The sequence below is a fragment of the Juglans microcarpa x Juglans regia genome, chromosome 8S (assembly GCF_004785595.1).
Source record: "Juglans microcarpa x Juglans regia isolate MS1-56 chromosome 8S, Jm3101_v1.0, whole genome shotgun sequence".
In the NCBI taxonomy this organism is placed as follows: Eukaryota; Viridiplantae; Streptophyta; class Magnoliopsida; order Fagales; family Juglandaceae; genus Juglans; species Juglans microcarpa x Juglans regia.
Window position 1 is genome coordinate 14,706,442 of NC_054609.1, and position 20,083 is coordinate 14,726,524.

A 20,083-nucleotide genomic window follows, 5' to 3' on the forward strand; every position below is an offset into this window, starting at 1 on the left:
TAAGTAATGCTTCTAGAAATTCAACAAGTCCTATAACAAGTCTAATCGGGTAAAAATGATAGGGTGAGGAACATTGACACTACCAGGGAAGAACCAGCATGAACACGTACCCTTTTACTTGTTTCAAACCTTGAAATAAATCCTGATTCCCAAGAATACTAGCGGAGAATATTGAAAGAGAAGGCATCATTTTTCAATTTTCAATAACCCACCGTCCAAGATGCTAATACCTATTCATTGTTATGATCATACCCATACACGATTGTAAAAATTCCTAAGTCGCAGTTAGTGCCTACATTAATAATAGATATCGTCAATAATTTCCTATGAATCCCTGGGAAGAAACAAAAACACGGTCACTCAATCATGGAACACATATATGGGTCCAGCATGTAACAATCTAGGCCAGTCATTTTTTTTTTTTTTTATAAGTAAAAATATTGTATATATCAAAAGGAGAAACCAAGTACCCTGAATGAATACAAGAAAACACCTTGCCCAAAATGACCCAACAAGCCCTAATGACCCAAAAGGCCCATAAAAAAATCAGCCCAAAGTACATCAGACCCAACCCCAATCCCTTGTTTATCGTAAAACTAAAACTTTACCCGAATACCAACCCCAACACCTTGATTCCTGTCTTCACAGTGCCCTCCCTTTAGACTTCCCTCTAGTTGAACTACCACCCTTAGCGTCGTAGTTGATTGCCGAAAAAAGACGTTATAACTTCCTGTTTTTCTTGAAGTTTGATTTTTCAAGTGTGCGGCTTGCCTCAAGCGCAGTAATTAGTTCGTTAAATTGGTCTTCACATCCTCCATGTGAAATTCCTACGAACTGCTGAATCTTGTTAACTTTAGGTAGAATCCAATCTGTTATTGGAGGAAGAGAGACCAGGGGAGCCACAATATCCCCATCAAACTGCACTCCCGACTCTAGACATTCCTCTACACAAGGCACCAACGCCAAGCCCATTAGTTTTCCAGTAACTCCATTGGTTCTCTCCAATGGTATCGAGGTCCCCATTGGAGATTCTAGGGTGACAGCAAGCCCCTTCACCTCTAGGGTGATAGCGGATCCTACATCTCCTTCAGACCTCGGTAGTACACCCTTTTCCTTCAACTCTGATGAGGGAGCCAGAGTTTCTTCAGGAACCAAGTGTGTAATACCGACTATCGATCTATCCTGTGTTACACGAGGCAAATGACATTCCATTACTGATGTCTCTACGCCAATATCCGATGTAGACCCCACTTCAAATAACCCAGATTTCTTTTTGACCCGCCATACTCTCCTAGATCTGGTTATAGGGACAGGGCCAAATCCGATCTTCCGTTTCCTTTTTCTAAGCTTAAAGGATTCGGGCCTATCATGTTTCTTACCACCCTGTTGCCTCCAGCTGAAAGTCGGTCTATTTTCGTAGACAAGAAAGTTATTGCTGCCTTTAACTCGACAAGTTGGGTTTCCATGTCCTTTAGAGAATCGTGCATCTCGACAAGCTGGTCCTGAGGCGTGATTGGTAGACCCTCCACACTCTGAACCCCCAAAGCATGTCCCGTCTTCAGAGCTGCCACATAGGATTGCCTCGCCACCAAGGATGTACTTGAGTCTTTATGCACCTCCAAGTTCTCCCTCCCTGCCACACCACCTGCAGCACCTTGTCCTTCCAAGCCGTCACTCCCTCTCTTGCTGAAGGAAAAATGACGTAGCACCTCCCCCATCCTTCTCCAGTCATTGCCCCCCTCTTCAGGAATGAAAATAAAATTCCTCCTCCCTCCACCACCATACTCCTCTACCGCCATATAACGTCCGTGAGCATTCAAGTAGCGATGCGCTGTGAAACTGCGTTGACCTTCCTTGACAGTGGAGAAAAAATCTTGTTTCTTATCCTTAGTGCACGCTTCTATGGCCTTGGCCAGCCACTGTACTGTTGTCGAACCCAAAACCAACTTAGATATCACCCTTTGACTCCTTTCAGTAATGGCCAACATGCTCCCCTCCTTCACCAGTGTAAAGGATTTAGATTCTATGACCAACTCCATAGAAGAACCCATTCATCATCTCAAGACAGATCAGAAAACCATTGGGAGCTACAAGCACTGCACAATTGTCTGGATTCCAGGTCGTGCTCACTGCAAGCACTAGAGAGTTGTCTTTCCAACTGCAAATTGTGCTCACAGGAGACACCGGAGCCTTCAGAGCAATGTTTTGAATACCGTACCGGACAGCGTACCGGTCAAGGCACTGGAACGAAATATTTCAGTACTGGTACCGTTTCGGGATAGCGTTTCGGGATAACGTTTCGGGATAGTCGATCTATAAATAAATTATATATATAAATATATATAAAAATTATATTCTAAAATAATAGTCTATATATAAATAAATTATATACAAATACATATATATATAAATTATAAATAATCTAGTCTGAATTGAGGGTTAAAAAATAAATTTGTAGTTTGAAAAAATGAAAAAAAAAAAAAAACACAGGCCGAAATATCGGCCGGTACCGGCCGAAATATAGGTCGGTACAGGCCGAAATTGAGGCCGGTATCGGCCGGTATTTTGGTCGGTACGGAACAGGTATAGTACTATACCGGCCGAACGGCTGAAACGAAAAATTTCGACCGTACCGGCCGGTACGGTACGAAATTTAAAACTTTGCTTCAGAGTTGACAGCATGACCAACGGAGCCTTTGGGAGGATCGCCGAAGTACTTTGAGAGACAATATAGCAATATCTAGGACACCGGACGACCCTCAACAAAGTCGCCGAGGTCTGTCGACTTTATCTGTGATGACGGTGCGGTGTGTCTCGCCAACAAGGGTGGGTGGCGGCAAATCTGGTTCCTTAGGGTTTTCGCACTTCGTAGTGTTTTCTCTCTCCTCTGGACTGATGCCGACCGAGCCTCAGGGAAATTGCCAGGGCCCGTCGACTTTGTCTGTGACGTCGGTGAGAGGTCACTTGCCGGTAAGGCTGGCGGCGGTTTCCTTAGGGTTTTATGTACGGAGAGATAATTTTTGAAATTTTGTTTTTGGGGAAATTCTAGGCCAGAGTCAGTTAAAACCATTTGTGATAACTCTTTAAAGGGTGTATTTACTGCTGTTTGTGCTACCAATTCAAGCAGCCTAAATCCCACAAAAACTTTCAAAATCCTCTAAAAAACTATCTAATTAATCCGTTAACTCCATTTATTGTCATATGAATGCAAGTTAAACTTTATGACAATGACTAGAAATTAAAATGAAGAGCATTTATGTAGAATAAAGAGTAGAGCTAAATCGCAATGGGGAGAAGGTCCAACAATGGGGCGACTCAGCATTGAGGCCATGACAACCTCATTAATAGATCGATGCAACATTTGCAGTAAATTGCATTTCAATGCAAGTCAAAACCAGATATGAATTGAGTTATCCCATATCCAAACGCAACAAAAACAGATTACTGACTAAAATGCATAAGAACAGATAAAGACCAACAAAATCTCCAGCAAGCATCAAGCAATACCAAACTCAAGGAAAATGGTGGCAACGAAAGCATGTCAAAGCTCTTCAACATAGTGATCGTAATAGAAGACATAACACAAACTAAAACAGCAAGCAAAGATAAAAAGATAACAAGGCCAACATTTGTCCTCTGATGCTGTTCAAATTCCAAGCAAAACTACCTCACTGTGACAATGTCATCGATCTTCAAGATCATCCTCACGCACTCTGTCGCCAGGGTGATCGCACTTGTGCTCACAAGCAGCGGCTGCACCACATTCTCCTCCAAGATATTAGTAATCTGCCCCTTCCTCACATTAATCCCTGCATTGATCTCACCCTGCGCATGCCGGTTCCTCAGCTCCGTCACAATGGCAATTGGATTCAACCCTGCATTCTCAGCCAATGTATACGGAATAACCTCAAGCGCCTCCGCAAAGGATCGTACACAATAGCCCTCCATCCCATGAAGCACCTTCGCCCAAGCACCCAACTGCCTGGACAGCTCAATCTCTGGCGCCCCACCACCAGCAATCAAAAACCGCTTACTCACCAAGCACCTGACTACACACAGAGCATCGTGCAAGCTCCTTTCCGCCTCATCAAGAACCAACTGATTTGACCCACGGACCAACACCGTCGCGGTCCGTCCCATATCCTTGATCCCGGTAATCTTAACAATCTTCCCATCCCCAACCGGAAGCTCCTCAACAAGATCTGCAAACCCGAACTTCTCTGCCCGAAAATGCTCAATGTTCGCAATGGGCAAACAATTCAGTGTGTTGGTGATAAACTCAATATCTTCGCGCTCCACATCCTTGACCACCAAAATCTTTGCCTTGGCGAGATAATGAAGCGACAAATCAGTCACGGCATCGCGCAAAATGCTCTTCTGAATCAATAAGACGTTACACCCGGTCGACTTAATCTTTTTAATCATTCCCAGAATGTACTGCCTCTCCTCCTTCAGTATTCTGTCCATTTGTGCATAATCTGATACCACGATACTCTGCTCGATATCAGTCTTTGGCGGCGAAATCTGGAACTGAATGACCGCGATCTTAGCGTTCTCCATACGAGTGAGACCTCCAGAGGCATGACTCACTTTCTTGTCAAATACAAGGCCTTTGACAAGCTCGGTGTCGTCGACAGTGCCACCGAGCTTCTTGACGATCTTGATGTCCCTCAGGTCAACCTGATTGGGCTTCGCCGGGTCGACGACAGAGAGTACGGCGTCAACAGCCAAAGGAGCGAGGAGAGTTGAGTACTGGCTAACGACTTTGCTGTTCAGCGATGTACTGGCCGATTTGACAAGAGATTCGCGGTCGGAAAGCTCTACGGGGACTGCCATGGCGGTGAGGACTTCGACGGCCTTGGTGGCGGCCTTGTGGAGGGAGTCTGAGATGACGGTGGGGTGGATTCCGTTGGAGAGGAGGGAGAGGCAGTGTCCAAGAAGGGCGCCAGCGATTACGACAACGGTAGTTGTGCCATCTCCTGCAGAGGCGTCTTGGGCCTTGGATAGCTCGACGAGCATCTTGGCGGCGGGCTGGAGTACCTCCATCTTGTTTAGGATGGTGGCGCCGTCGTTGGTGATGATGACCTCGCCGGAGGCCGTAGAGATCATCTTGTCCATGCCCCTGGGGCCGAGGCTGGTGCGGACAGCATTGGCCACAGACCGCGCCGCCACGATGTTGGCGTGGCGGATGTCCTCCTTGCGCTTGTTATCCACGTACGACTCGGTCTTGGAAGAGGCCATTGGAGAAGACACCGCGGTGGACGACATTGCAACAACACAGCTGATATTCAAAAACCCTAACCCTAATCCCAGAAATAGAGGGTTTCACAGAGAGTGAGCGAAGCGGGAGAGGTTTCTGGAAGAGAGCGCTCGAGTGAGTTCGGGAGATCAGAGGGAAATTAACCTACTTTAAAACAAAACCGAACGACATCGTTTTCAGGATCTTAATTTCTTTTATTTCTCTTTGGTAATTTATTTTTTTTGAATTTTCTTAATAAACTAATAAATTTTTTAAAAAGTGATATTCACATTAATTTTGCAAAATAATTATTTGCATATCATTATTTTTTATATGTAAATAATTGATAAAAAATTATATCCATCAATTACTATTCATTACCCCACATCCTCCGAAAAATAACCCCACACCCTATAAAAAAAAAAAAAAAAACTATAAGTGTGAAGTATGAAAATAAATAGTAACTGATACATATAATTTCTCAATAATTGGTATATGAAATCACTTAAAATCACATCCATAACATAACAAATTGAGTTCCATTCCTCTCTCTCTTTCTTTTTGAGTTCCTTGAGAACATATCATCCTATTGTTCATAGTGAGGATAACTTAATAATCAAAGGCAAGTAAATAACCTAACATTTGGAAAGATTGAGATGCTGAAATGCTCCTAAATTAATAACATTAGGCTACAATTCAATAAGGTATTAAAGCCTGAACCAGTCATGTCTATTTGTATACATGTCAGATTCTTGGTCCTGACTTGTGAAAGTTGACCCACACTATCAGGTGGCATAGGATTGACCAAAAATGGGTTGCATAAATTGGTCTAATATGTACATTTTCGCTTTAAGCTTCTTCAATCACTGCAAAATAATTTCTGTTTTCACCCTTTCACTACTTCACCACTGCACTGAAACCTCCATATAACAAGGGTTAAGGTATATTTCTTATGCAGCATTAACCTGCCTCCATAATACTATAGCCATTATCTGTCTACAGTGGTGCTTGACACTTGAGGCAGAATCTCCACCTTTGGCCTCCAAGTAAATGTTATCCCCCCTTCCAGAATTATGGGATTCTATAATGTCAGCACCTGTCATAGATATCATAAACTGTAGCATCTCCCCCAGTTCTAACTTCATGTCCAGAAATATATTCTAGAGTTCACTAAGGTCAGCACCTGGTTATGATTTTATGAAAATGCAGCTTCCCCCCTCTGGTTGCCACTCCATCTCTGGAAAGATATGAACTCCATCCTGTTCTGCGAAGCCTTTCACTTGGGACTAGGAATTTTTTGTTGGTAAGAAATAACAATAAATTACTCTATCTGATTAACCCCACTTCGCAGCACCATGGATTGAGGTTCTTTTCTGATCCTTCTTCTTGTTCTTCTTTAGAAGCACAGACACGTGATCAATATCTGTGGGAGTTGAATGGCTCTCACCCTTCAACCACAGCAGAGCCTCAGTAGCTGCATCTTTTTCTGCAAGTTTCTTACTGCTGCAAGGTTGCCCGGAAAAATTCAACCCATTAAAGATCACAGTGGAACGGAACTGGTTGTTTTTCAGTTGTCTTGTCTTGTAGGTGGGTGCTTCATGTCCTGCCCTGGCAAGCAATGTCTGTAGCAGATTCTTTGAATTACCACCCTCACCTCCACCTCTCAAAAGGGTTCCTGGTAGTGTCTCTTTCATCTTCTTTTTTGAGGGTGTTGCCACCTGGCGATTGAAGACAAATCTACCATTGGATTGGTCCTCTGAGACCAGTAATCTTACAGCCAACAGGAGCTCATTGTGCGACTGCATGTCCAGCTTGGGATCCAAAAGCTGCCCAAGAAAAAAGCAAGGAATCAATGTATACATCAACAAAAATACATACATAGACACAAACACAAATTTATTTACTAGCAATAAGCGATGTGTTCATGAAACCTTTTTTTCATAGTGCCCAATTCATTGAAGTTTTGATCCCTTCATTAGTTACACCCAAAAATATATGGTGTGGAACATATTCGAGTGGGCTGTATTTTTTTTTTTTCATAGGTAATAAAAGTTTTATTGATAAAAACAAAAGGCAAGCCCAAATACAGGGGATGTATACAAAAGAAACACCTAATTAAAAATAGAAAGATTATATATTTACAGTGGGCGGTATTATAATGGGTCCATTCTAGAGTGGCTATGTTAGCATAGACATAGATATTGTTCATAAGATTTACCTTTTACTTTTTCCTTTTAAACATTTGCAAAACTGCTAAGTTATCTGATTAGAGTGGGGCAACTAACCTTGATTTTGCAGTCATTTAAATTATTAACTATTTCCTTTTGGAATTTTACTGCTCCATTCTTTTTAAATTCCTTATCCAAATATTGAACATCTATCAAATTATTGATTGGTATTTCAGGCCAATCAAATTTTAGCTCATGAAGTCCGTGCTTATTCATGAATTATATGTGTTCTCGCATGCAAGTGTGGAGAGAGAAAAACTTTGGATCAAGAAATAAGCCTGAAACAGATCATCTCCGGGGACTGGAGATTCCTATTCATCTGACTTTTGAGCTGGAAAAAATCGTCAACTCTTACTTTCATCCGTATCAATTCTTCAAGTCCTCTCTTTAAGCTTATATACGTATCTGCCAAAGCAGGTTTCATGAAAAACTCCAAGTATCCTCCCAACATTTTTAGGTGCCCATCCTATCAAAAGCCAGTTATAGCGTCAGTGCCTTCCATCAATAACACATCCTGGAAGCAATAAGCATACTGAAGTGAAAGAACTTACTAAGCCACCCCTGGAAATGTTCCCTCCAAATAAGAGCAGCAGAGAATCAGACACACCAGTTGAGTCCCGGAGGAATACAGAATTCACTTTCACCTTTTCGTTGAAAACCAGCCATGGATATGGAATTTTGGGTACAGCAGCATTCACAGAATTCTATTCGATCGAGTACACAATTAAAAACCACAAGTGCAATCAGAATTTTGAAGCATTAGAGTTCTCAATTGATGATGTTGCATGTAAGATTTGACACAAGAAGCTGAAAGACGAAACTAACCGAGTACAGAAGCACTTGACCATCCTCCATTGTTTTTAATGTTATCGACTTCTCTTTGTTCTGTGGAACCAAAATTTTATCAGTGCATGCTTATATACCACAGAACAAGTCATTGGCATGCCTAAGAGATAAATATACTTTCAGGAAGCTATTGGCCAGCCAGATTAATCCATTAAAATTCCTTTCTTTTTGCTAACTGGAGCTTCAGCTTAAAAGAAAAGCAAGACCAAAAATAAAAAGATATATCTATATGTACACCTTCCAACTGTGTGGAGGGGGAGGAGGGGTGCTCCTGACTTACCACAACAGAACATATTCCAGGAAACAAGCCTGCACAGATGACTGCTCGGATAAGATGCTCATCATGGCTCCATCTATTGTAGTTTTCAGTGTTGTGATCAACTAGACCACCATCCTTGAGCAAACAGAAAAACTGCTTCCGAAGAGAGTCAATGGCTTTCAGGGTTTGAGCAGAAAGGAAATTTTTCCAGCAGTACTCGTAACCAGATTGCTGTCTTTCAGCAACTTTCCAACCCTCATAAGCTCGGACAAGTGCAAGATGGTCACTATATTCACGGCCAGAGAACTGCGCTTTTGCTGACTCTGCAAGCTGTAAAAATGAGAAAAGGAACAAAACGTGATTCCTCACTCCTTGGTAGTTGAGAACCTGATACCTGATACTAACTGGAAGTCTGATACAAGCAGCATAAGTCATTATAGACAGCATTTATTTGGAGGAAAACAAGTTAACAAATACAGCGGCTCTTCCAAATTGAATGTCTTACACCTACATATTCCAACTTATCCAACAGCACTCACAATCAATTCATGATCTCAACAATCTCTATTCCCTCACTTTTAATCCACACTTCAAAATTATGTGCTTTATACATAATGTCATACATTAGTATTCAGTTTCTAGATGATCACTCACAGTTCAATCAGAGGATAGGTAAAAGGGGAAGAAGCATATCAATTTCAAATGACTCAAAAGTACATCATGCTGGGATGCAGGGAAGCTGAACATAAATTAACACACTAACTAATTCATACTAGAACATATAAAAACGTCAATATATATTGTTGAACAGAGGATGATACATACATCCTTCTTGTCGAATGGCATCAGAAATGGATCTCTGACACTCAGGCCAGCAACAACGGTCATGATTGGATCTAGACAGTTGAAAATAGCCCCAAATATGAGCATTTTCCCAAGTTTTGGCTCAACTGGAAGCATCGACAAGTTGCGTCCTGCTAGCAATGTCATGATGGATATTTACCACAAGCAATACCTTGAAACAGCATAGAAACATAAATAAAACCTGGTGTGTGGGCGCATGTGCATGTATAATTTCCATACCTAGCAAAGTCAGATTTTCATTCTCATCCAAAGCCCCAATGACCTTCAAGTAATCCACAGCATTTTGAACCTACACCATAAAAATGATTGAAAGAACTGACATGAAAGTAACAATGGCCATAGAATCAGAAAAAAATAGGGGCATTATGAAAAGAATATACTTAAATATCAGTAGAAAAACTGCAGACGGGAATCAAGGTGTTGGGGTTGGTGTTTGGGTAGAGTTTTAGTTCTAAGGGAAACAAGGGATTGGGGTCGGGTCTGGTGTATTTTGTGTTTTTTTTATGGGCTTTTTGGGTCATTTCGGGCAAGGTGTTTTCTTGTATACATTCAGTGTACTTAGTTTCTCCTTTTGATATATACAATATTTTTACTTAAAAAAAAATAATAATAAATTAATAAAAAAAAAAACTGCAGATTCTGAGAAGCAAACTTGACTTGAAATTTACCGAAAGAGGTTCTGGTGACTGCAATGCCCTAGATAAAAATTGTGAAATACTCCCAAGTTGCAAACTTTTGATTTGTAAACATAATGACTGTAACGGCGTCCTTAAAAGTTCTGGCAATTGGTAATCAGCAAAAGCATCATGTACACATCTGGGATAAAGATGGTAACACTCGCCAGGTTGAACCCGACCAGCTCTTCCCCTCCTCTACAATACAGAAGGGAAAAACTAATATTAGCAGTTTTCAATAAGAAGAATCAGAACTCGGAATGAAACACCTTAAAAATTAAACTGAGTCCTATATAACTCCTAAATAATCCAAAATTTATTTTTTGGCGGCACTTAAGCTGTACATTGTGTGGCACAGGTCTGCCAATGAGTTTCACAAACACCTTCATTTAGATAAACAGGATGACTTTATCCAGGACGACATACTCAAACAGATTCCCACTCACTTCCACTTCCTTTCTTGGACCTTTATATGAACTTCATAGAAGTCCAAGAGGGTTTTAAAGCTCCTAGTTACATCATACACTATACAACCATACATGCACTACAATACAATTGGAAGTTTTTCTATTTCTTTTTTTTTTTTATAAGTAATGTCCATTAGTGGATTCAAGGGACACTACTCGTGTCAGTCCAGAACAAGTGTGTGTACTTAGCTAAACCATGATTTAAATTGCAGATGTTTAACTCATTATTAAATGGAAAGGGAGCAAACCTCTAACCTTGTTAAAAAAAAGCAAATACAAGAAACAAAATAAGGTTGCTTAGATGACGCAAGTGAGCCATCAACCAAACACAAATAGACCTGCCATGACAGGTTTATGATATTGATGATGAACAACATAATGGAAAGCATTTTGACGAGGATCCTGTTACAAGATTGGGCATGCACATATGACAGTAACTAATACGTTTTGTGAACGGAACAAGAAAAATCCAAAGTAGAATAAAATACTGTCTCATGTCAGATATAATCTCTTAACCTGGATATGATAATTAACTTCAGAACATAATGATCTTACTTGACGAGCAGCAGCCTTTGATATCCATGATGGCAGCAAACAAGGAGTGTTATTTAGTGCATCATATGATGTCTCTTTTGCCTTTCCACAATCAACCACAAAAACGACATCGTTGATGGTGATACTAGTCTCAGCCATATTTGTAGCTAGAACTATTTTCCTCACTCCATCTTCGGGCTTATCAAATATTAGCCTCTGTAAGCAAAACAAATAAAAAAGAATCAGGAAAATCTACAATCACTAGATGAATGGTACAATTCATATCTGAACCTGTAGATAAGATATGATGTAAAACACACAAATGCTAGAATAAAGCAATGCTGTAGTCATCTTCAGTGCAAACTACCAGGAGTAAATGGATATATAATTCAAGGCAAAAGGGATGCGATTGGTCAATAATAATTCAAACAAAGACACATTACAGACTTGATGCCTAAAAAAGGATCTAATTTACAGAAATATATATATATTTTTTTATAAGTATATATATATTTAGGATAAGTAATAAGAGAATTTTATTACCAAGTAAAGAGGCATAGCCCAAGAATTTACTGGTATATATTAATATTTTCAAATATTTTTCCATGACAAGATCATGGTAATATACATGAATAGAGAAGACAACAAAGGATAAATAATGCAATCACCTGCTCAGAGCTTGCCATGGATCCATGGCATGCAAGCAGCAACACCCTTCCCGGATCACCCAAGAGAGGATGAGCTTGGAGTTGGTCCTTCAAAGTATTTATGTCATCCCAACCAGTCATAAAAACCAAAATAGCACCAGGCCTTTCTTTTCTGACTATGTGGCAGAGCACGTGCTCAATGAGGTTAAAGCCAATTGAGTCCGGATTCCAACAGGATAAAGACTCCCGAGTACGTATGCTGCACTCCTTAAAGTCAGCTGCTTCAAGTGCATCCTATTCACAAGGGCAGGAATAGATTGCTATAGAACCAAGAACAAACAACAAAAACCAGATAAGCTCACAAAATTTGTATACCTCAACAGCAGAAGCAATCTGGCTCTTCCTTTTCCTAAGAGCTTGAGCTTGTTTCTGCATTTTCCACACCTTTTCTTGACCATAATCATCAATTTGATTATAGGGTGTCAATCGATATCCCGTCATTTCCAGGATATTCTCCAGAAAATGTGTGCGCACTGGGTGTGTAAAACCCTGAAATTTAAATAGGACAAAAAAGCCCAAGAAAAAAGGTCAGCCCACCATTCTTTACATTCAGATCATGTCATATACTCTATTTTTCTTGTAGATGTAAAAGAGGATAAAAAACAGAGTAAAGGAATCTGTACTTACAATTTTATCACCACCCAAAAATTAAGTGGACAAGAGAATATATGTCCAGTAAGAACCAATGAATCCAACAACTAAGAAAACATATTTTTTTTTTTTTATAAGTAACAACTAAGAAAACATTATTAGACCCATTATAAATGGAATAATGTTTTTACCGATAAATTCCACACAGACCCGGTGATTCGACCCACAACCTTAACCTCCACTTTGTTCTTACAAGGGGAGAAGTTATGATTGCTCATTGACTATGTGGTGAGGTTCAAACGCACATATATTATTAGTAATTACCATCCTGAAAACTTACAGGAATATGCCTCGTTGGAGCACCACCAAAGTACGAAGAGAAAAGCTCAGCATTTAGGGTTGCACTCATCAAAATCAGCCTTAATTCTGGTCTACGAGTGAGGAGATCTTTGAGGACAATAAGAAGAAAATCTGGCAGAAAACAAAAAACATCAAACATCACATTTGATAAACTGATGAACAAAAAGGAAATCAATTCTAACATTACCTTCATTCATTCCACGCTCATGAATCTCATCGACAATAACATGAGTTACACCTTTCAAATTTCTGTCGATAAGTAATCTCCTCAACAATATTCCAGTGGTGCAAAAAAGAAGGCGAGTGTCTCTCCCTTTCATTCCCTCCAGCCGAACTTTGTATCCAACCTTTCAAAAGGAGAATAATTGGGGACAGTCAAATTTCGATCCGCTAAAGAATAATGATAATATTTGGCAAGCTTAGGCCATGTTTGGTTCATTAAATTTTGAGAATTGTTTTTGAAATTTATGAGATGTGTTTTTTATTGAATTATGTGAAGGCAGAAGATAGGAAAACTTGAATATATTTTTTCAAAAACATGTTTTATTGGATTTGTAAAAGTTGATGGGAAGAGTTGAAAATTTGTTTATATATATTACTTTTAGGATATTTTTGCTTTAGTTTTTGTAAATGTTGTTTTAGTTTTGTGTTTTGGACTTGTCATTGAAATGTAGACAAATGATTTGATGAAAAGTTGAAAGAGCAAATTTTTTTAAGATTGAAACATATTTGGTTTGATGTTGAAATTTTTTTGAAAAACTTTGGAAATTGGACTTACCAAACATGGCCTTAAGTTGTTTAAGCAAGAGTAATAAGATCAGCCAAAACTTACAGATTCTCCCAGTTTCTCCCCTCGTTCTGCAGCAACTCTTTCAGAAACTGACATGGCAGATATTCGTCTTGGCTGAGTACATATAATACTACAGACAGCTCCACGAGCAGCCTCAATTTCAGATTCCAAGATGTATTGAGGAAGTTGCGTGGTTTTGCCGCAGCCAGTTTCACCTGAGACAACAATGACCTGCAAAATCGTATATGACATTAGTGAACTAATTCGAGTCCATGCAAATCATGTTATCTACACAGAACTTTTTTGAAAAGAAATGGGGAACTCTTTGATCAAGGTCAATTCTGTATGCCTACCTGATACTGCACATTTACCTCTGTGACACTTCAGTTTATAAAAAAGCGCACATGGTAGCTTTACAGAGGTGTGATGGAAAATAAACTTCCCCAATATGAAATGACATTCAGGATAACATAAAGCACTAGAGACAAATATTGGTATTTTTTTTCCAGCCCGCTGTTTTTAAATTCCTTTGGCACAGAACAGAGTGTTCTTTTTCCAATAACAGAAAATGGTCTTCTAATTTAGTGTCTGGATGTAAAGGGAAATATGGCCCTGCATGTAGATAAATGGTAGAAAGGATTCCTGTCGATGTTAAAATTTTAATAGAGTGCATTGGATAAGTCCAGAATGGTCCAGATGATTGTTCATTGTTAAGTACTGAAAAAATAACTATTTATGATTATTCCTTGCATCTTTTACAACAACATAACAATAATGAAATTGTTTAACTTGTTAGTGAGAACCTCATTAGGGAGGCACGTGATTGGGAGGTTGGCGTCCTTGTTGAATTTTTTAACCTGTTATAAACCATTGGAACTAATGATACAGTGGTGGATAAGTTGGTTAGGTCTCCTTCTAGTAAAGGAAAATTTTCTGTACACTCTTTCTATGAGGTTCTCACTACTCAAGCTAGTAATCACTTTCCTTGGAAGAGCACTTAGAGGAGTAAAGCACCTCTTAAGGCTACTTTTTTTGTTTGGACCGCATCCTTAGGGAAGATCCTGACTATTGACAACCTAAGGAAACGTGGGTTTATCCTTATTGATTGGTGCTGTATGTGCAGAAATAGCGTTGAAACAGTGGATCATTTACTTTACATTGTGAGTTTGCAAGGGCCTCATGGAATTACTTTTCAGCAAAATTGGAATAGCATGGGTTATGCAGAGGAGGGTGGTTGACCTATTAGCTAGTTGGAGAGGGATCGAGGGGATATTGCAGCTGTGTGGAATATGGCTCCCATTTGTCTACTTTGGTGCATTTGGAGTAAAAGGAATGACTGAAATTTTGAGCATCGAGAGCACTCCTTGGAAGAGTTTTAAGAGTTTTTTTCTGGAAGACTTTATTTATGTGGGCCATAGTTATAGACTTTAATGGTCTCACTTTCATGATTTCCTTGTAACTGTTTCTGGTTCCTAACTAGGTGTAATCACAAGTATACTTCTTGTTTACTTGGGCTATGCCTATTTCAATATCAAGAAAATATCTTCTTATTTGTAAACAAAAAAAAAATAATGAAAAACTTGTATAAATTACAATACATATAGCAAATTAATTATTAATGGAAGTCATAAAAGACATTAGTGATGAATTTCTTCTTCAGGAAAACTCATGCATGTAAACAAGTATGGGGGTGCCTAGGGAGGTTGGTATTCAAATGAAGCAAAAGAAGCTTATAGAGTGGGATTGAAAAGAATATTAGAAGAGGTCAGGATGAATTCTATAGGCATACCTTATCCCTTCCTTTAATTATAAAAAAAATAAATAAAAAAAAAAAAAAAAAAAATCTATAGGCATACCAGATACGTGGTGCGGGATGGCTCCATGATTTAATTTTGGCACGACAGGTAGTGTAGAGACGGGGCCTTCAAAGATGTATTTGGAAGGAAAGGAATGACAGGAGCTTTGAAGATCGGCAATGCTCATTAGAAGAACCCATGTCTCTCTTTTAAAACATTTTTTTTTCTGGACTACAGCTATAGATTTTAATGGAGTTAGTTTTAGTAAGTTCCTTGTATCCATCACTTCTCGTAAGTTTTCTCTTGTATACTTCCTGTGTATTAGGGCTATGCCTCTTTCTATGATTCAATAAAATTTGATTCTTACTCGTCAAAAAAGGAAGAAAAAAACAAGTAAAGGTAAGAAAGTTAATTGTAATCTACAATGGTAACCAAACAATCATAACTCACCTGATTTTCAGAAATGGCTTTTAATAATGCATCTTTCTCTTTAAATGCAGGGAGACTTCTACGAAATTCAAGCATCTTTTGACCTTCAGTAGATTCCTATAGAAGAACAGATACTTAGCAAAATGCTTCCAGTTATTTCATAGTGACAACAAGGGAAAAGAAAACATAATATAGTATTTTTCAGACTAATTAATGGATTGTTAGGTTTTGAAGGAATACATAAATTATGAAAAATAACAAAGGCGGAAGTGCCAAATAGGATTACTATAGAAAAAAGAAAGTACTCCAGAAGGTTCCTTGGTTTCAGACAAACCTGCCAAATCTGTTGTTTATTTCGCAATTGCAAACTTTTTGGTCGGAAGATTTTTTCCATGGCAGCACTATTTGGTACTGAGGGCTCCTGCTGCTTGTAAAACCCCTCATCATTGTCAACATTTCCAACACTGCTTGCACTTGACAAGGAATTATCTGAGAAACTTCCACTACGCATAGGATTTTTAGAAAGATAGGCTTTGAGATGAGCATCTACTTCTCTTTGCAATCCCAAAGGTAAGATCACCTGTTGGTACGCAACATATTAAGTAAACCACCCTGGATTCACTAAGATTCAAAATCTAGTAACCTCAGGAACTATACACATACTTTTAGCATTAAAAACATAACTGCCCTCCTCTTCCATTGTGATAAAGAAGCATTCAGGGCAAGCATTTTACAAAATGGTCAGAGAAGCAAGTCATCCCTTTTCTCCAAACAAGAAGTAAACTAAAGATGCAGATAACAGATAAGAGTGAGGACACAAGAAAATACCTCTCTCTGCGGCCGCTTATCATCCAGGTCAGATCGGTAATTTGGCAGAGGGACTTTACTAAATACGACAACTTTTGCATATTGACGGCTGCCAAAATAAATTATATTATAAACCACAGAAGATATCTAATTATATTACAAAAGATTACTATATAAATTTAATTAGACACCTATGTAAACCCATTCTGCTAGCCAACGCTGAAAGTTGCTCAAAATCACGTCTATCTTTTTTCTCCCGTGACACCACTTCTTGCTCATCTTTGTCACGAAGCAGCATAGTCAACTTCCATCTCCACCCATCAATATTATCAAGAGTTGAAGTGCACTGCTAATAATAAATCAACATTGTAAAAAGACAAGCGCTCTATCTATCAGAAACGCACGTTACACACAAACATAGAAGAAGCATCCATTGACAAGTAAATTCATGAACGCATGAGACAACATCACCATAAAGAATATATAGCAAGAAAACATTAACTTGTAGAAAAATGAAATGTGTGACAGAGAATCACCAATGCTTAACAACATTCCAAAATGACAATGTAACTGCTCAAATGAAAACAATCACATATTATTAATAAGGTACAAAATGTGAAACGTTCACATAGACAGATCCAAACATAATAGTCCATTTATATCACATGGGCAGTTGAAATGCACATGGTAAACAAGTAGATCAAAGAGTGAGGGCAACAGTAATCTCAGTGCAACTTTATATAGAATCTTAAACTTCAAAACATCTTTTGAGCCTTTACATACGTACACATACATTTATGAAAAGTGTGAAAATTATTTGAGGTCTAGAATCAATCAATCTTGCCTTGGGCCCAGTTTCACGTATCAAGTGTAACTTAGTACAATAGGAAAGAATATGAAAACGAAAAAAAAAAATGGCACATACACCTTATGTCACTTAGTACGATAGGAAAGGACATGATAAAAAAAAAAAAACCAACAAAATTTCACATACACCCATGAGTTCTTTTAAGGGTCAATTTCTGAGCCTCCTTACCCGGAAAATAGAAAAATATTGTTTGTTTGTTCACTTGAAAGAAATCATAAATATGTCACCCAGAGATCAGATGCATACATGACATGGTTTCCTTAAAAATTCACAGAATAAATTAGGTGAGACATCTGGTATCCATGCTACTAGCATTGGTTGGTTTTAGACCAAGTTTGTTGGCATGGGCCAAGAATTCACAATACCTACTGAATATTCTGTAGCAGCACAAGCAACATGGTCTCTAGTGACCAACTGCTCACCATACAGTACAACCAATTCCCCATGAAATTGTACAATTCTTTACAAGCGAATATATAGGTGACAAAAACCTTTCTGCTCTTATCATCACTTGAGCTCAACAAAGAGCGATTCATGCTCACATTGAATACATAAACTGCTGATTAACTGGCAAACTAGCATTTTAATTTCATATATTTAGGATCTTATTCCCTATATGCTATTAGTAAAATAGGTCTAGGGCGTGGATGTGATTAGTGTCTTCATATAAGAGAGCCTGAGTTCTAACTTCTATACTGTGATATCTCGTATGATAAGGATAACGATAAGGGTAGGTGGTGTATGGGATCCCACATTGCTTGGAAAGGAGAGTTATTGCTCTTTATAACGTTCCAATAGGGCTCCAATTGTATTATTGACTAGCTCTTTTGGAGTAGAGGTCATGTGATTTGGTTCTTTCATTGAGGCATTACATATATGCTCAAACAAAAAACAAACTTAAAGAGTTTTAAAATTTTATAATTAAAAAAATTCTCAGATGTAAGTCATTAATCCAAGTGTATATTTCAGAATTTCTATCTTAGATATGTAGCCTCAATTTTTAATTTTTAACTGCTTATCAATACAAACTTAGTAAACCTAGTTTAGGAATTGGTTTCCTCGATTCTTATTTATAAAACAAGGAAAAGCAAAAAAAGACAAGTGGAAACAAAAGAGGGTTCAAAGCCCACCAGTCTAATTCTATGATTCAACTCATTCTAGAAAACATAATCCCAATTCTAGTGGCATCAGGACAAATTGACTTAGTAGTCTATGATTTTATGCATGCAAGTAGTAACTAGAATTAATAATGAAGGCCAACAATATAGCTGCTTGTCAGTTTCAAGTTATATACATATCAATACAATGTGAAATCGAACATAATATGCTCATGTCAAAATATGATCATAGGGCAGCTAGAAAACCAAAGGAATTTATCTTGATAAGTAAAACCAAAGGGATTTTTTTATAACTAATATTTCTTTATCGATAAGTGAAAAAGGCGCCACTCAACATATTTTTCTTTTTCTTGGAAGATTAAAGTTGTAAGATTGTAAATTTCTTTCCCTTGACGCTTTTTGCCACTCAACATAGGACTAGAGAAAACGGATAGTTCACGGCTGTGCCATATAAAACCCCACTGTCTAAAACTTTTCTCCCCTAAGAAAATAAAAACAAGCATCACAAAACACTCTAACAAATCGAACTAATACTCAACAAAACTACTTTCGATTCTTACGAAAGCTAAATTCAGCGTAATTCTAGCTTCTGAAACCAATAAACACTTGGAATGGTCAAAGAAAAATTTCCAAACTCAACAAAATGCCATAACACCAATAAAAAGAAGTGAAATTCAACGTAATGGGCGAGTCTTAAACTGACCAATTGCTGCTCAGAGGACCCCAACTCACGGTCCGACTCGTCGCTGGACTCGTCCTGGTACGCGAACCGGCCGTAACTCGAGCTCTGCTGGTCCCAAAACGGGATAGGAAGACTCCTATGCCTCACCCTCCGGTCCACCTGAATCGCCGAGCATATGAGCCGCGGCCTCGAATAGGGCCGCACATGCGAGTTCCTAATCCCAGGTGGTCGATGCCTCGTCAAGGCAGTAAGCAGGGAAGGTTTCAGTGTTTTGTGGACCCTCACATGAGCTGTGGTGGTGGGTCTGAGAGAAATGACAAGAGAAGAAGAGGTTGTGTTTGTTCTGAAATACGCCCGGAAAATGGCTGAGTAGGGCATGGTAGAGGAGGTTTTGCGAGTATAGCTGAGAGAGAGAGAGAGAGAGAGAGAGAGAGAGAGCGAGAGCAGGGTTTTGGGGACGGTGGCGGACTGTTGCTATGTTTTGGGTGGTGGGTAGGGGTACAGGTGAGAAGGGGTCGGCACTCGCAGATGTAATGCCTCGGCCAGTGGCTGAGGTTTTCGCTTAGAGCATTTACATTTACATCATCAAAATTATTTTTAAAATTTGATAAAAAAAATATATAATTTCTATAAATTAAAAACCTTCTTAATCATATATTAAATTAACTATTAAATTCATCAAAATAATAATATAATATTATTTTTTTAATAAATTTTTTTTTTCATATTTTACAACACTAATCATATATTAATTAATAATTTAATTTAATTCTTACATTATTATTACACAACGGTTGGAGATTAAACATAAATAAAAAAAAATT

At 38.6% G+C, this 20,083-nt stretch overlaps 2 protein-coding genes across 3 annotated transcripts; both read right to left on the reverse strand.

The window, feature by feature from the left end:
- Positions 1–3,522: 3,522 nt before the first annotated feature.
- LOC121244592 (T-complex protein 1 subunit delta) lies at positions 3,523–5,411 on the reverse strand. Its single transcript, XM_041142733.1, has one exon. The coding sequence runs from the start codon at positions 5,266–5,268 to the stop codon at positions 3,664–3,666; it is 1,605 nt and encodes a 534-aa protein (XP_040998667.1). The 5' UTR covers positions 5,269–5,411; the 3' UTR covers positions 3,523–3,663.
- Positions 5,412–5,896: 485 nt separating this feature from the next.
- On the reverse strand, positions 5,897–19,811 carry LOC121244590 (DExH-box ATP-dependent RNA helicase DExH3). 2 transcript variants are annotated; one of them, XM_041142731.1, is made up of 19 exons: positions 19,281–19,811; positions 16,783–16,940; positions 16,613–16,700; positions 16,119–16,364; positions 15,806–15,901; positions 13,602–13,790; positions 12,957–13,116; positions 12,750–12,880; positions 12,134–12,307; positions 11,780–12,052; positions 11,133–11,327; positions 10,105–10,308; positions 9,656–9,725; positions 9,398–9,546; positions 8,594–8,902; positions 8,293–8,352; positions 8,019–8,171; positions 7,823–7,933; positions 5,897–7,065 (listed from the first exon to the last, which is right to left on the reverse strand). In XM_041142731.1, exons 1-19 carry the CDS (start codon positions 19,635–19,637, stop codon positions 6,574–6,576), a joined length of 3,615 nt encoding a protein of 1,204 aa, XP_040998665.1. In that variant the 5' UTR covers positions 19,638–19,811; the 3' UTR covers positions 5,897–6,573. The 2 variants fall into 2 exon arrangements, with proteins under 2 accessions (XP_040998665.1, XP_040998666.1); XM_041142732.1 differs by having other exon boundaries at positions 16,783–16,937; positions 19,281–19,810.
- Positions 19,812–20,083: the final 272 nt, after the last annotated feature.